A 17,902-nucleotide genomic window follows, 5' to 3' on the forward strand; every position below is an offset into this window, starting at 1 on the left:
GTAGCACAAGGGCCTACCATTGCTTCCAAGTAGTTATGCAAACAACTAAGAACTCATAGAACTCACATGCATAGTCAACTTTAACTAGAATGGGCACAGAAACAAGAATATGTCAACATGATAGGTCACAAACCTCAAGTTGTGTGCTAGTGATAAACAACATGTTTTATTCTTGATTAGTTCTTGAGACCTTTTTCAAGATCATTAATACTCCCACTAACCTCTTAACATATAAGATTCTCTTTTCAAGAACCATTCCTTGACAAGGCAAATATATTCAAGAGTTAGTGCGGATTCTTATCAATACAAACATTTCATACAATTGGCCTCAGTTGGTCTTTGTTTTATCCAAAACATCACAACTTACCAATTTCAAATGTACAAGAGTAGAAAACATTTTACTCTACATTTTGATAAGTGTTTTAAACCTTCTCAACATTATGTAACTCAAGGCTCGATCTTGGAGTGTTACTCTAAAACACAATTTTGTAATGAAGTATGATTCATCTTTTGATTTAACCATTTCAACAATTCACGCTTCCTCTTCTTAGTCAAACAATTGCACTAAGATGTCCTTAGAGGATCAATTGTGATATGGTTTTTCCTAATCATTATGATGATCATAAAACATGATACTGAAGTACTCTCCCATCTTTTCAGATTGGAGAAACTTTTATCTTTCTACCTAATTTGATTCTTCTCATTCATCCTGCCATACATTGAAACTTTTCCAATGTTTCAGAATTATACTTAAACTTGTAAGCACAACCATATTTACTAAAATCTAGTAAATCATGACGAATAGCCTTATCGTTCTTTGTGGTGGACCTGATCAGCGCACAACCAAGTGTATCCGATCTCCTAGTCCTTCACTTGACTCACATATACATGTGAACAAGGAATTAGTCTTAATTTCCCAAAGATGAAAATTCTCACTCATCATACAATACAAGTTGCATGACCCCAAGTTTCTATCCAACTGAAACTTGGTTGATGAGAATCTTTCCTTATTTGGTAAATTATGACACTACTACAAACGAAAGAATCAAATCTATTTTCCAATATTGCTATCAATGGAAACATTTAAACAACAATTTTCAAAAATGCCATTGTAAGGATACTTAAAATAAATAAAATCAAAAAAAATTTCTTTTATTTAAAAAATTGTGGAAAAACATATCCTTACAATGCAAACACATATGAAAACTATGTTGTTATCTATTCCTAAGCAATCTATCATAACTCTTAAGTAGCAGCTCAAAATTCTGATCTTCGAATCATGTGATCGAAATCCATCTTCGCGATCAAAGTCAGCATACTCTTCTTCTAATCTTCCTCTCCTTTTTTCGATTCTACAAAACATCAAAATGCGACCTAGTCACACCATGTAATAAGAATCTCCAAATAGGAACTTAATATAGTTAGATAGTGGACTTTACCTGAAGCATAGTCAAAATTTTTTACATTTACCATCCTAGCGAACTTTCAGGTAAATAAGGCAGCTTCGCAACCAATGTCCCTTCCTTTGGCAATAGAAACATATGGACTCTTTGGTAATGGTACATGGGACTATCTCAGAATTACCCTTTCTCTTTACCATTTGGTCAACCGAGTTGACTATGGTCGATCCCTTTCCATTGGGAAAAGAAAACTTTTCTGAACTTCCAATGTTTCCATTGTCAATGTCCTTGAAATTTTGGGAAGTAGATCTTCCAATCAAATTTGCTTTACCAGTGCTCCAAATCATTGCTGATTCAGCAGCAACAAGCAAATAGGTAAGATCATTAAGGGTCATGTCGTGGTCTGTCACATAGTAGTCCTTAATGAACTCACTATATGACTCGTAAAGTGATTGAAGAACTCAGTCAACAGTCAACTTCCTTGAGACTTCGACATCCAACTCTCCCATCTTGTCAATATGTGACTTCATCTCCAAGATGTGAGCACATATAGACATTGCTTGCCAATCGGGATTGAGTGACCTTGAACTTTTCAAGAACTTGTGGGTTAAGGAGAATAATTGGAGGAGGTGGAGTGAAGTGAAGTATGATTTCCAGTCCCATTAATGCACAACAAAGGGATTAATCTTTCACCTTAATTGTCGTTTGGGATATCATCTTCATTAGGATAGCTTTATCCAAAAGGATAAAGAAGACCATAATTGTCATAACTACACATCTATGAGGGAGAAATTCAAGTTTAGTTGATTTAAGACCTTAATATAACACCCAATATGAAATATTAAGGCTAGGATCCAACACAATATTTTATAACTTGGAAGAGGGATGCCGTAATCCAAGCTACAAAATATTTGAAGTTAGGTAAATGACGATTTACCAATTTCCACCATGAAAAACGAAATTTAACATTAGGTTTTAAATTAATTGAAACTCCTAGATCTTTTGAGATTCATTGAACTATTCAATGACATGTTTAAATCTCGATTGTGCCCTTCAAGTTTGTGACTGGGATGCCGAGGATCACAAACAAGGAGTGAATAACCATGCAAATTAATTTGGTACACTTAATGTTACAGCCACCTAATCAATGTGCCGGTTAACCACACATGCTCCATTGATCTATGATTAACATCAAGCTACCCTTTGCCACACATTGTCAGTCCCAGATTAATGTGCCGGTTGACCACACACGCTCCACTAATGACTTAACAAGGTGCAAATTGCAATTTCATGGGTTAGCACCACATTCACATTTTCCTAAGTAACTAAGATTGGGAATTTATAAGTGTTTAGTTAATTAGTATTTATCATTATACTTCTGATGAAGGGAGTATTAGTGTCATGTCCTACCCGTTCAGCTAACAACCCCCCACTAGTCAAGGAAGTGGTGGGTGTGGACACCTATTAAACTGTCATTTTATAGGCAGTAACCTTATACCCTCCTTATAGACCGGCTTCGTGAATGAGGTCTACTAACGATAAGACTGACCTACTCTTATACATACATACATATATATATATATATATATATATATATATATATATACATACATATATATATATATATATATATATATATATATATATTAAACCTATAATATTATAAAAGTATAAGGGTTGGATTTTAAACTATTAAAATTTTAAGGGTTGGAATTAAAGTATACATGGGGGTAACTTTACAAATTCCAAAACTTGAGGGCAAGTTTTGAACAATTAAAAAACTCTTGGTTTCCATAACTTATGAGTTTAATATGGTTTTTATGGAAGACTTTTCAAGTTCCATAACTTGAGGACAAGTTATGGAAGACATAAAAACTATTTTATGATGGCACTTAAAAGCAAGAGCTTTCTTTTTCCCATAACCTATGAACTTTTAAAAGAAAAAACTCTACATTTTCCATAACTTGAGGACAAGTTATGGAGTCATAAAAACCATTAAGATCAATTATCCCAATTAACACAAAAATCAAATAATTTTTCTATGATCTAGATCAAACTCATAAGTAAAGATAATTCACATCAACAATTTTCAAGAAATTAGCTAATCACATAAACTAATGCAAATTTTGAAACTTTGTCAATTATCCTTTATTTAGATGAGGATAATCATTACCATAACATCAAAATCAAATTTTATGAACAAAAATATTTTGTGGTAATGATCCTAATCCAAAACAGCCAAAAAACTCTGCACTCTACACTCAGGACAGCCAACTCGTCAAGTCCCTAGATGCACTCGACGAGTCCAAGAGTATCCTCAAGCAACTCGTCGAGTCACCTAGTGGACTTGGCGAGTCCTGCTGATAGAATGCAGAAAATTCAATTTTTTTCTTTCAAAACCAATAATAACATCAAATATAATAGAAAACAACTCATGGCTCTGATGCCACTATTGGGTTTTGTATACTACAACATCTTATGGTGCACATACAACTCTAAATTCCTTGGATCTATGTTTTCTTTAATTATACATGTAAGGGTATTTCCAAAGCATTAAGTCTATAACTAGCATGCAATTGACATAAATAATACGAATTCCTAGTTAGGACGACATACCTCTTATATAGCTTAAAACCTTGTTGTATTTGGCCTTAAGAGCTTAGCACCAAAAGTATGAATGCCTCAAATGGCTCACAACTCACCTAAGACAAATGTGGCTCTTGAGAGAGAATCTCCATGCACCAAAAACACCTCCAAGAACTCCAAGAACTACAAGTGTGCGTTTTTAGGCAATGGAGAATGTATTTATATGTAGGGTTTCAAGGGTCATGGATATAACCCAAACCCATACCCATGGGTTCTATGATCCATGGTTCATGTGGCCCAACTCTTTATGTGTCCATATATAAACTTGGTCCGACATGGATCATAAGTCCAACACATATAAGTATAACTAATTACCATAATTAGTCCTCATAGATTTAATTAGTCTCTTTTGAACAGTAAATTAATTCCAAATTAATTCTTGATCAATACTAATTAAAACATATGATTTCATATTAATATATTAGAACTTATAATATATTAATAAATCATATATAACCTTTACTCAAGAGTCCATCCTAACAAATTGTCCTAGAGTTATGCAACCCAAATGGACCATGCTACTCTCGGGTCGAGTACATACCGATAATAGTTATGGGCTTAGACATCTAATCCAACAATATAGATATATACACAAACTCACACTCTCCCTCCTGGAGACTCTGGTTCATAAGTGGGGACTTCTGTTGGTACTTAGGTAAGTACGCAAAGCCATGTCTCACAAATCTATTGCCTCAACGAATTCACGAGTAATACGGTGAAAAACCTCTTAATAAATAAAAATGAAATTTTTATTTATACCTGTTTACGATAAAAATTGTGGATTGACTCATAAATTATACCTAATATAATTTATATGTTTGTTTTCATATCGTTTTCCTACTTAGTAACATAATCTGAAATTTTCATAAACTACACCTATTTAACAATAACGTTTATTTAGCATTTTCGCGTAAAGTGTTTATAAGGTAAAAGAGAACGTAATAAATGTTTTTTTATTTATAAACACAAGATTTATTGTGTTTTACTTGTATTCCCCCCTCCCCTAAAACATATAAAAAGTTTGGAAAAGTGTAGGGGTATGAACTCACCTGATAAGTGGTGATTTGGGCAACGCTTCGCTACTTGAAATTACAAGTTTCTGGTGAAAATTGAGTTTTGCACGGGCAGAGTTTCGACTGAAAAATATTATTTTCTCAAGGACTTCGGGGCTCCGAGATTTCTTCGGGTGTTAGGGGGTTTCCCTAGGCTTCGGGGGTTTTAGAAAGGATTAAAAGGGTGTTTCAAGTGAAAGAGAGAATGGAATTTGTAAAGTAATCCGAGAGGCTTCGCATGTTATTTATAGGAGGCTGAGGCCTCGCATTACGTTGGGCATACTTCGGTATGAACAACATACTTTTGTACGATGCGTGTACGAGATACATGTCCTCTGATCAGGTTCCGAGCCTTCGTATGTGTCAAGGCTACTAACACGCATCGAAGCTAGTCTGAGTACGCGGGGCGTACTCTTTTGTACGCGGGGCGTACTCCTTCAAGGATTTATTTTTCAAACTTCAAAAATCCGTAACTTTCGCATACGAGCTTCTTTTTCGACGTTCTTTATATCCACACGCATGTGAGACTGTACTCTACAACTTTCGTTTAGACTCCATCGGCTAATTTTGAATTTATTTTTTATATTATATTTTTAACAAGCCAGAATAGGAAAAGTCCATTAAAATTCATAACTTCTTCATTCGACATCCGTTTTCGTCTGTCTTTTTACCGTTGAACTACTATTGACGAGATCTTAGATTCTCGTTTAGGTTGTGTCGGCTAAATATCGCTTGATCTATATTTCGAAATTCGGGTTGTACACTGTTGTACTGAATCTTAGAAAAGTCATAACTTCCTCATACAAAGTTAAATTTGGATGTTCTTTTTATGCACGCTCTCGGTTTAACGTATGTTACAACTTTTGTTTAGGTTGCTATGGCTAAAAAGCATTCAATTGTAAACTCACTTTTTATGTCACACAGCGTTGTGCTGGTTCTGTCGCGAAACTTCGATAGGTCATACCTTTTTCGTTATAACTCGGATTTCGGTGTTCTTTATATCTTCAGAATCCTTGTCTCGATCACATCCACTTTATTTATACAAATCAAGTTTATCTAACATTTTATTGTTGACGCTTATTTTCATCTTAATTATTTTATATCTTCATTCCTTCAAAATGAGTTATAATGGTTGACCTAGACTATTATATTGTGAATTTACGGGCACTTGGTTGAAGTTTGGACCTTGATTGATCTAGAATTTTTCCAGTTGTGACAGCCTATCAGACAGCTTGACATGAAGAATGCATTTCTTCACGATCATCTACAGGAAACGGTTTATATGCAACAACCTCCTGGTTTTCGGGATCCTGCTAGACCTAATCATGTATGTCTTCTTCAGAGATCTTTATATGGTCTCAATTAGGTTGCTCGCGCCTAGTTTTCAACGATTTACCGTCTTTATTACCAGCCTTGGTTTTACTAACAGCAAGTGTGATTTTTCTTTGTTTATCTACAGACATGGCTCTCATATTTCTCACTTGTTGTTATATGTGGATGATATTATACTCACAAGCTCCTCATCTCAACTTTTGTCCACTATTACTTCAGTTTTAGGCTCCGAATTTGTTATAAAGGATCTTGGGGACCTTCACTATTTTTTAGGTATTTCTGCCACCAGGACATCTGGTGGTTTATTTTTGTCTCAACAAAAATATGCTTGTGAAATTCTTGATTAGACCTCGATGAAGAACTGCAAACCTGCCTCCACTCTTGTAGATTTATCTGTCAAGTTTGAATGGTCCGGATCTCCCGTTGATGAGCCCACTTTATATCTCAATCTAGCCAGTGCATTGCAATATCTTAACTTTTACTAGACCTGATATCACCTATGTTGTTCAACAAATGTGCTTATATGTGTGTGATCCATGTGAGCCCCACTTCACTGCTCTTAAGTGTTTTTAAGGTACATATGTGGTTCTTTAGATCATGACACTCAAATATTTAGTTCTCCATCACACAATATAATTTCTTATTCTGATGCATTGGGTTGGTTGTCGTGGCACTGGACGTTTCACTTCCGGTTATTGTGTCTTTCTGGGTCACAACCTCCCCTCCTGGTCTTCTAAGCACCAAAATACGTTATCTAGATCCAGTGTCGAGGCTGAATATCACGGTGTTGCCAATGTCGTTGTGGAAACATGTTGGATTCACAACCTTCTTCTTCTTGGGTTACACTACTCGATGCATCGTGTTACACTTGTGTATTGCGACAATGTTAGTGTATTGTATATGTCTTCCAATCCGGTTCAACATCAACGGACTAAACATATTGAGATTGATCTTCACTTTGTTAGAGATAAAGTTGTCACCGGTCATGTTCATGTTCTTCATATTCCATCCAAATATTAATATGTGGATATCTTCACCAAAAGTCTTCCTTCTTCATTTTTTCTAGATTTCCGATCCAGTTTGAATGTTTGTGCTATCCCCATTCTATTAGACTATGTATTATAACACTAGTTGGAAACTCATGTATTACATGTGTTAATTTAAAAATAATAATAAAATTAAATATAAATGTCAAAATATTTGAGAACTTTGAATTTATAAGAAAATAAGAAAAATATTGAATTATTATAATAGAAATGTTTTTTTTTATCTTTTAAATTTAAACAAATACTAATTCAAATAAATAAAAGAAACTAATAAGCTTTAATTTTGAGAATTTGAAATTAAAATGTAAGTTCATTAATGAAATTGATATCTATTTATTACTACATATATTACAACTGTTATATTAAAATATTACGTGGAATTTAATAAAATATAAAAACTTATAAAATTATATGTGGAAAAAAAAAATTCAAAATAACCACAAAATAATATTTAACAAATTGAATGAGAGTATGATAAGTGGTGAAAAAAAAAAACTTTCGTTTATCACACATATCTTGTATGTCCCATATGTATAGGCCTTTTTGACTTTGTATTGTATTTGTATTATTTATATTGTATCGGCCTTTTTGACTTTGTATTGTATTTGTATTATTTATATGGAATTAATGAACGAGATGATTCATGGGAAAATAATCTCACTTACATCCATTGCAGGTGCTTGTCTACCCACATGGGTGTTGCCCATGGGTCACGTTCATGACCTCTACATTTCGTAGTATTCAATATCGAATTCCTCTTATATAAACCTACAATAAAGCCCACCACCAAATTTGTATACAATTATTGTTTGAATCTCCCTTAAAACTAAAAGAAAATCTAGTTATGACGCCAAAATTATAAACATATTGATTCTCAACCCAATTATCCTCCCCGGACCCCGGGTACTATTTTAATGAATGCCGCTATTTAAAAACTACCTCACTTTCTTTATTTTGATTTTTCGAATCTTCTTACACCCTCTTGTCCGCATAAATACTAAGAACCTCGGGAATTTGCTTTTCCATAAAACCTTTCTTCCATTATTCTTCAAGATCCTGCATACCTCATCGCCAATGGCGACCTTCTCCAAACCCCAATTAAATAACTCTCATTCTTCAACGGAAAGCTCCAATTTTGAAACGTCAGACAACCAACCCATGTCGCACGACTGGTATTCCGAAGACACCGGAGTATACAACAGCAGACACCCACGAATTAACCTCCCTTCAGACCCATTTCTCGATGTCGTTTCCTGCGTATTCTCACACAAACACAACGGAAAAACTGCACTCATTGATGCAGCATCCGGCGTTTCAATTTCGTACGCAGAACTCCAACCGTTGGTGAAATCAATGGCTAATGGACTTCACCACCACATGGGTGTTTCAAAAGGTGATGTCGTTTTGATCCTTTTACCAAATTCGATCTACTATCCCATTGTTTTATTGGGTGTTCTATATCTAGGAGCTGTCGTAAGTACCATGAATCCGTTCAGTAGTTTCTCTGAGATAAAAAAACAAACACTTGGTTGTCATGTCACTTTAGCCTTTACCTTTCCTGATAAAGCCGACGAATTAAATTCGATAGGAATCGAATCTATCCTAGTGCCTGAAACTGCAAAATTCGATTCAAACCAAATTCGTTTTGCGCCTTTTTTCAATCTAATTTCAAGTGATCACGATTTGGTTCCACGTCGAACAGTTAAGCAAGATGACACCGCTGCGATTCTTTATTCATCAGGAACTACCGGCGCAAGTAAAGGCGTAGTTTTAACTCATAGAAATTTGATTTCTGGGGTTGAGCTTTTTGTTCGATTTGAAGCTTCCCAATATGCGTATCCCCCTGAAGACAACGTGTATTTAGCTGTTGTACCCATGTTTCATATCTATGGACTTACGCTTTTCACTATGGGGATTCTTTCATTGGGTACGACGATTGTTGTTATGAGAAAGTTTAGTGTTGATGAAATGGTGAGGTCCATTGATAGATATGGAGTCACTCATTTTCCCGGAGTGCCCCCATTGGTGACTGCGTTGAGTAGGATGGGAAAGGGTAGTTCTGGTAAAAGTAAAACCTTGAAGAGCTTAAAGCAGGTGTCTTGTGGAGCTGCTCCTTTGAGCACAAAAACCATAGAGGAGTTTATGCAATATTTTCCTCAAGTCGATTTCATTCAGGTAATAAAATTTCAATCCTAATAGCAAAGCAAACTATACAGTGTAGTGTAGGAGTTTCAGTTCCAATGTGAATTTAGACTCCTTGTGGGGTACTTGACTTTTATGTCACCTACCTAGTGGGCCCCATACACATATGATGCTGTTCAATTGTTGTTGTGGGCCTATGTGTACCTGATTTATATCATATATGATGATGTTCAACTATTGTGGTGGGCCAGTGTGGGTTAGGGGTTGCTGAAAGAATAACTGATGTTGACCAGATGTTTTTAGGGTTATGGCATGAGTGAATCGACTGCTGTGGGAACACGTGGATTCAACACACGAGATGTTCATAATTATGCATCGGCTGGACTTTTGGCTCCAAATATGGAAGCTAAAGTGGTGGATTGGGTTACGGGTTTACATCTGCCACCTGGAAAAACCGGTGAACTTTGGTTACGTGGGCCCGCCATAATGAAAGGTAACCGCTAATCCTTGAGAACTTAGGCCCAATTGTTACTCATGACATAACAGAATAGAACAGTCTGTACTGTGTTTGTCAATGACACAAAAAAAACGGTAATTTTTTGTCCCACTCAAAAAGGTGGGACCCACGGTCCCACCCAATGTAGGTGGGACAGAGATAGACCCAAAAATAGGGGTGCAAACGAGCCAAGCTACTCGCGAGCTACTCGGGATCGGCTTGTTAAAAGCTTGACTCGAAACTGGTTTTAAACGAGCCCGAGCCGAGCTCGAGCTTAGTATTAAGCTCGTTTATTAAACGAGCTCGTGCTCGAGCCTATGTCACTAAGCTCGATTAGGCTCGCGAGGCTAAACGAGCCTTTATATAATATAATTTATTATTATTATTTTATATTAAAATAAAAACATATTTGGGAAATTATGGATTTCAGGTATTAGTAAACGAGCTTCATAACGAGCTTAAGCCGAGCTTAAGCTTATTTAGGCACATCAAACGATAAACGAGTCGAGCCCGAGCCCGAGCCGAGCTTGTATAATTCTTTACGAGCTCGAGTTGAGCTCAGTAAAAGAAAGCTCGAATCGAGCCGAGCTCGAGCCTCGTATAACTTAAACGAGCCCGAGCCGACCCTGGCCAGGCTCGGGCTCGGCTCGGCTCGTTTGCACCCGTACCCAAAAAGGTGGAACAACAACAAATACCCTTTTGATATTTTTCTGTGCAAAAGACATAAATACCCTTTTAACCCTATAAGCTTATCTTGTTGAGTATAGTCTAGTCTAGTCATTTCAACCTCAAAGATTTCCCTTTTTGATTTAGATATCCCATAAATAGTAATTTGATAGAAGATCCTTTTTTTTTTTTAGAATACCTGAACAATGTGGAGGCGACTTCTTTGACTATTGATAAGGAAGGTTGGCTACATACAGGAGACATTGTCTATTTTGATAAAGATGGGTATTTACATATTGTTGATCGTTTGAAAGAGATAATAAAGTACAAAGGGTTTCAGGTAATCTTATAAAATAAAGACTTTGACTAATACAAAGTAATAAAAATCCAATCTTTCTTAGAAATGAATAAAGAATAAAAGATTAAATGATCTTATTGCAGATTGCTCCTGCTGATTTAGAGGATGTTCTTGCATCTCATCCAGCCATTCTTGATGCTGCAGTAACAGGGTAAGTTAGTCAACTCAACCCTAAACCCTAAACCCTAAACCCTAAACCTTAAACTCTAAACCCTAAATTTTTGACATGTAGCTTTTGGGATAAGGTTTGTATGTGGTTATCTAGTGCTTCAAAGAAGTGTATGAAAATCGGATCAATTTTGAAGTCAAAGTATAATTTGTTTGACTTTGACCTCAAAAGTCAAACCATGACTTGTGATGAATTTGTGATTTTGATCATGCAGAGCTAGAGATGAGGAAGCAGGAGAAGTTCCAGTTGCATTTGTAGTGAGGAAGCCTGGATTTGAAGTTAATGAATCGAGCATAATTGATTTTGTAGCAAAACAGGTTTTCATTCTATAAATATAAAATCTTCATTGCTAGAAATAGCAACGTGTTTTCAATTAATTTTTTTGTTATAGAATCCTACTTTTTGTTTTTTTTTTTTTAAATTTCTATTAAAAAAATATAATCAATATTTGCAATGTGACAGGTGGCGCCATACAAGAAGGTGAGAAAAGTTATGTTCATGAACGTGATACCAAGGTCTGCAGCTGGAAAGATACTAAGGAGGCAATTGAAGGACAAGTTATATTCGAGAATTTGATGAAAAAATATTTCATTATTTTTTATGCAATTTTTCAACTGTGTGGCTTATAAAATATAAACCCTTGAGTCGTTATGTAATTTGATCAACATTCAACGACAATGTTGGAATTTATTGGAATAAATAGAATTTATTATTACAGAGTATACAAAGAAACGATTACATTGTAGAAAGTAGAAACCATTTGGATTTGGTGTGTATATGGAAGCGGGCCCATGGCCTTATTCTTGGATGTATATGTGTTGTATTAGTTAGCTTTTCCAATTTCAGCACCTCCGGAGCCACCCTTTCCTCCGCCGCCACCACCGCCGCCGCCCCATCCTCCATGACCACCACCACCTCCACCTCCACCGCTCCATCCTCCCTTGCCACCTCCTCCTTGACCACCACCTCCACCACTCCACCCTCCCTTACCACCTCCTCCTTGACCTCCACCACTCCATCCTCCCTTACCACCTCCTCCGCTCCATCCTCCCTTGTCACCTCCGCCTTGACCTCCACCATTCCATCCTCCCTTACCACCTCCTCCTTGACCACCACCTCCTCCACTCCATCCTCCCTTGTCACCTCCGCCTTGACCTCCACCACTCCATCCTCCTTGACCACCACCTCCTCCACTCCATCCTCCCTTGTCACCTCCGCCTTGACCTCCACCACTCCATCCTCCCTTACCACCTCCTCCTTGACCACCACCTCCTCCGCTCCATCCTCCCATGCCACCTCCTCCTTGACCGCCACCTCCTCCATGACCGCCACTTGATCCTCCATGACCGCCACCTCCAGGGCCACCACCTCCACCACTCCATCCTCCCTTACCTACACATCCATAACCACCCCATCCTCCAAAACCACCACCACCGCATCCGCCACCTTTTCCTCCATTTCCATACCCACCCCAACCATCCTTACCTCCACCTCCACCTCCACCTCCACCACCTCCTTGTGTCTTCCCAACTAATTTCCCTATGCAAACATACACACACACACACACACAAAAAAAAAAAAAAAAAGATGAGAACAAGCAAATCATAAGATCTTAAAACATGTTAATTACAAACGAATTGAAATACGTTACCTTTTCTCTCATCATCTTCAGAACTTTTAGCAATTACAGAAGAAACAACAAGAACATATGCACACAAAAAAGCCAACAACATATAACCACCTTTGATTTTCATTTTCTCAAAATGTATGTAAATAAAAACGATCACTTATATGAAAATGTTACTCTTTTTGGGCTCTTTTTATAGAGTTGAAAGCATTAAATAAAACTTGTCTGCTACTAACTTCCTACAAAATTCAGGTGGGAGTTACAAAACTGGATAGATTCAATTTCAAACCTCTTAGATCATCTTTTGTTGACTAAAAATTCAAAGAGAGTTAGCATCACCACAGGTGGCAACAAAACTGACACCTGGACAATGCGAATAGTACGCATTTTATGGATCTTAAATTAGTGTTTTTTCATTTCTGAAATGAAATTCTTTACATTACAAATCTCCATAGAATACATAAATAGAGCTAATTAAATATGCATTGAGCAAAAGAACTACAAAGGAGTTTATGCAATCATTTACTCGAATCAAGTTCATTCAGGTAATAAAACTACAGAGAGTTGTGTATCTGATTTACATCTTACATGATGGATATAATACAAAGTGTTTTTGGGAATCGAATAAAGTAAAGATTTCTATACAAAAGTAAATCAAACCGATGGAGATTGATGTAGAATAAAGACTAAAAGATCTTACTGCAGATTGCTCCTGTTGATTGTGACTAATTGAATCCTAAACCCTAAACCCTAAACTTTAAATCTTAAACCAGAGAGTATAAATAAATGTCAATTTGTTTGTAAATACATGAGCTTATATAGGAACGTTGAACATCACTTACTAATGCCTCTCTTTTGAGGTTGTCAAATCCCAAATAGGACAACGATTTTCTTGAAAATATAATACCAAATTTTATGAAGTGTAGCTTTTGGAAGATTTGTATGTGGTCATCTTGTATTTCTTAAAGGGGGTAGGATTTTCACTAGTAAGAATTTAAGTTATATTCATTTTCATTTGTGTTTGTGATTTTCATCTTTTGGGGTTGTCAAATCCCAAATTGGAGAAGTATTCGTTGATACCCTTAGATGTTGTTTCTTTTTTATTTAGTGAGTTATGTTATCTCTATATGAGTGTTTTGTTTTTCACTAATTGTAGAAAGAAGACTTAATAGCAAAAGTCCGGAAAAGAGCCATTTCCCATTAGAGTTAAATGCAAGAAATAATGACACACTTCCATTAATTTATGGGAAAACTACAATAAAGTCCCTACATATTGGCCTCATAATCGATTTAGTCCCTATATATTTTTTTTATTCAATTAAGTCTCAAATACCGGTAATCGTATTCAATTTAACCCTTTGACCCGGTCAACAGGTCATCCAACTTTCAAAAATTACATTTTTGGCCCAGATTTCAAAATTTATTACAAATTTGGTCCAAAATTTACACTTTTGGCCCGGATTTTAATTTTTTTTTACAAATTTGGTCCAAACTTTACCTTTTTTGCCCAAATTTTAGAATTTTATTATGAATTCATCCTAACTTTAGTTTTTTTGCAACTTTGTTTTCAAAAAAATGTTTCTAATATGTTTTTTCTTTATAAAATCATATTTATACAAAAAATATATATATATTTTCACATAAAAATCTTATATTTTCTATATAAAAACTTTTTTTAAAAAGTTTTTTGTATATGAAATATCTAGTTATAAAAATATGTATTTATTTAGTATATAAATATATATAAATTCGTTTTTATAAAAAAATGTATACAAACACCTATCACCTTTATATATATATATATATATATATATATATATATATATATATATATATATATATATATATATATATATATGCACACAAATAGGTGTGTATCTATATTTTTTTTTATAAAATCGTGTTTGTTTATATTTTTTTTATAAAAACGTGTTTCAATAATTTTTTATATAATACGTGTTCGTATACATTTTATAAAAATGTGTTTGAATAAGTTTTTATATAATACGTGTTTGTATATATTTTATAAAATCATGTTTGTATACATTTTATAAAATGTATACAAACACGTATTATATAAAAAAATATTCAAACACGTTTTTATAAAAAAAAAATATAAACAAACACGATTTTATAAAAAAATATAGATAAAATAGGTGTTTGTATACATTTTTTTTTTGTAAAATACGTTTTTGTATACATTTCTTTTATAAAAACGGATTTCTATATATTTATATACTTAATAAATACTTATTTTTAAAACTAAATATTTCATATACAAAAAACTTTTTAAAAAAAGTTTTTATATAGAAAATATAAGATTTTTATGTGAAAATATGTATTTTTTTTTTTTGTATAAATATGATTTTATAGAGAAAAAACATATTAGAAACAATTTTTTGAAAAAAAAGTTGCAAAAAAAACTAAAATTAGGATGAATTCATAATAAAATTCTAAAATTTGGGCAAAAAAGGTAAAGTTTGGACCAAATTTGTAAAAAAAAATTAAAATCCGGGCCAAAAGTGTAAATTTTGGACCAAATTTGTAATAAATTTTGAAATCTGGGCCAAAAATGTAATTTTTGAAAGTTGGATGACCTGTTGACCGGGTCAAAGGGTTAAATTGAATACGATTATCGGTATTTGGGACTTAATTGAATAAAAAAAATATATAGGGACTAAATCGATTATGAGGCCAATATGTAGGGACTTTATTGTAGTTTTCCCTTAATTTATTTATAATTATACCATTCTATTTTCCTTTGTTCTATTATTAACAATACAGTACATTTGGGTACATTTTATGAACTATAATTTCCTAATAAAAAAATACAAACAGATGTTGCAATGCAATAACCTGGTAGATCTTTAACAATATGATGCCTTAATAAGAAAAATAAAAATAAAAGTACAATGATGTAATAGAAAGATATGCAAGTAGAATGCTATAATGCACGAATAAATGTGTGTTGTCATTTCTAGTGTTTAGCCCTTCCATTAAGCACTGACTTGTTACAAATTTGCCTTGCATTTTTTTCTTCATTTCTCAAATATTTTCTGTATATCATATTTCATTTTTTTTTCATAATTCATAGAAGTCATCCAAATTCATCAAGCAAAGTCACAGGTTTACTTTATGTATGTGGATGGCCAACATTGTTGATTTTTTTTGAATAAATAAAACTTTATTATTATTACTGCAAAAGATAAGTATCAAGATGCAATGAGTTCAACATACTCACATTGAACTCAATCAAAGAAACAACTACATTGTGGAAACATGAACCAACTAAATATGATATATATGGCACTTTGGTCCGTGGCCTTATGAGCCATCACCACCTGAGCCACCACCACCACCGCCTCCACCACCACCTCCGCCACCTCCACCACCACTACCACCACCCCATCCTCCTCCTTGACCATAACCTCCGCCACTTGATCCACCTTTATCACCTCCTCCTTGGCTGTCACCTTCACTGCCACAACCTCCCTTGTCACATCCTCCTTGAGCACCGCCTTTACCGCACCCTCCTTCATTATCACCTCCTCCTTGGCCACCACCTTCACTGCCACATCCGCCCTTGTCACATCCTCCTTGACCACCGCCTTTACCACTCCCTCCTCCTTTATCACCTTCTCCTTGGCTGCCACCTTCACTGCCACATCCTCCTTGACCACCGCCTTTACCGCTCCTTCCCCCCTTATCACCTCCTCCTTGGCCACCGCCTTCACTGCCACATCCTCCCTTGTTACATCCTCCTTGACCACCACCTACATCGCTCCCTCCTCTCTTATCACCTCCTCCTTGGCCGCCACCTTCACTGCCACATCCTCCCTTGTCACATCCTCCTTGACCACCACCTACATCGCTCCCTCCTCCCTTATCACTTCCTCCTTGGCCACCACCTTCACCACCACATCCTCCTTGACCACCACCTTTACCGCTCCCTCCTCCTTTATCACCTCCTCCTTGGCTACCACCTTCACTACCACATCCTCCCTTGTCACATCCTCCTTGACCACCACCTACATCACTCCCTCCTCCCTTATCACCTCCTCCTTGGCCACCACCTTCACCAACACATCCGCCCTTGTCACATCCTCCTTGACCACCACCTTCACCGCTCCCTCCTCCCTTGTCGCCTCCGCCTTGACCACCACCTTCACCGCTCCCTCCTCCCTTATCACCTCCTCCTTGGCCACCACCTTCACCGCCACATCCTCCTTGACCACCACCTTTACCGCTCCCTCCTCCTTTATCACCTCCTCCTTGGCTGCCACCTTCACTACCACATCCTCCCTTGTCACATCCTCCTTGACCACCACCTACATCACTCCCTCCTCCCTTATCACCTCCTCCTTGGCCACCACCTTCACCAACACATCCGCCCTTGTCACATCCTCCTTGACCACCACCTTCACCGCTCCCTCCTCCCTTGTCGCCTCCGCCTTGACCACCACCTTCACCGCTCCCTCCTCCCTTATCACCTCCTCCTTGGCCACCACCTTCACTGCCACATCCACCCTTGTCACATCCTCCTTGGCCACCACTTTCACTGCCACATCCACCCTTGTCGCATCCTCCTTGACCACCATCTTCACCGCTGCCTCCTCCCTTATTACCTCCTCCTTGGCCACCACCTTCACTGCCACATCCGCCACCCTTGTCACATCCTCCTTGACCACTGCCTCCTCCCTTATCACCTCCTCCTTGGCCACCACCTTCACTACCACATCCGCCGCCCTTGTCACATCCTCCTTGACCACCACCTTCACCACTGCCTCCTCCCTTATCACCTCCTCCTTGGCCACCACCTTCACTGCCACATCCACCCTTGTCACATTCTCCTTGACCACCACCTTCACCGCTCCCTCCTCCCTTATCACCTCCTCCTTGGCCACCACCTTCACTGCCACATCCGCCGCCCTTGTCACATCCTCCTTGACCACCACCTTCACCACTGCC

The 17,902-nt window shown here is 36.6% G+C and overlaps 2 protein-coding genes across 2 annotated transcripts; one reads left to right on the top strand and one right to left on the bottom strand.

Moving 5' to 3' along the window:
* Positions 1–8,387: 8,387 nt before the first annotated feature.
* Positions 8,388–12,113, top strand: LOC145056762 (AMP-dependent synthetase and ligase family protein). Its single transcript, XM_079004483.1, has 6 exons — positions 8,388–9,651; positions 9,922–10,111; positions 10,975–11,120; positions 11,222–11,289; positions 11,522–11,624; positions 11,770–12,113. Exons 1-6 carry the CDS (start codon positions 8,395–8,397, stop codon positions 11,881–11,883), a joined length of 1,878 nt encoding a protein of 625 aa, XP_078860609.1. The 5' UTR covers positions 8,388–8,394; the 3' UTR covers positions 11,884–12,113.
* On the bottom strand, positions 11,975–13,103 carry LOC145056763 (uncharacterized). Its single transcript, XM_079004484.1, has 2 exons — positions 12,959–13,103; positions 11,975–12,846 (listed from the first exon to the last, which is right to left on the bottom strand). Exons 1-2 carry the CDS (start codon positions 13,059–13,061, stop codon positions 12,131–12,133), a joined length of 819 nt encoding a protein of 272 aa, XP_078860610.1. The 5' UTR covers positions 13,062–13,103; the 3' UTR covers positions 11,975–12,130.
* Between the last annotated feature and the right edge of the window lie 4,799 nt (positions 13,104–17,902).

Source organism: Lactuca serriola, chromosome 6 (assembly GCF_051521515.1).
Source record: "Lactuca serriola cultivar US96UC23 chromosome 6, Lser_US96UC23_V15, whole genome shotgun sequence".
In the NCBI taxonomy this organism is placed as follows: domain Eukaryota; kingdom Viridiplantae; phylum Streptophyta; class Magnoliopsida; order Asterales; family Asteraceae; genus Lactuca; species Lactuca serriola.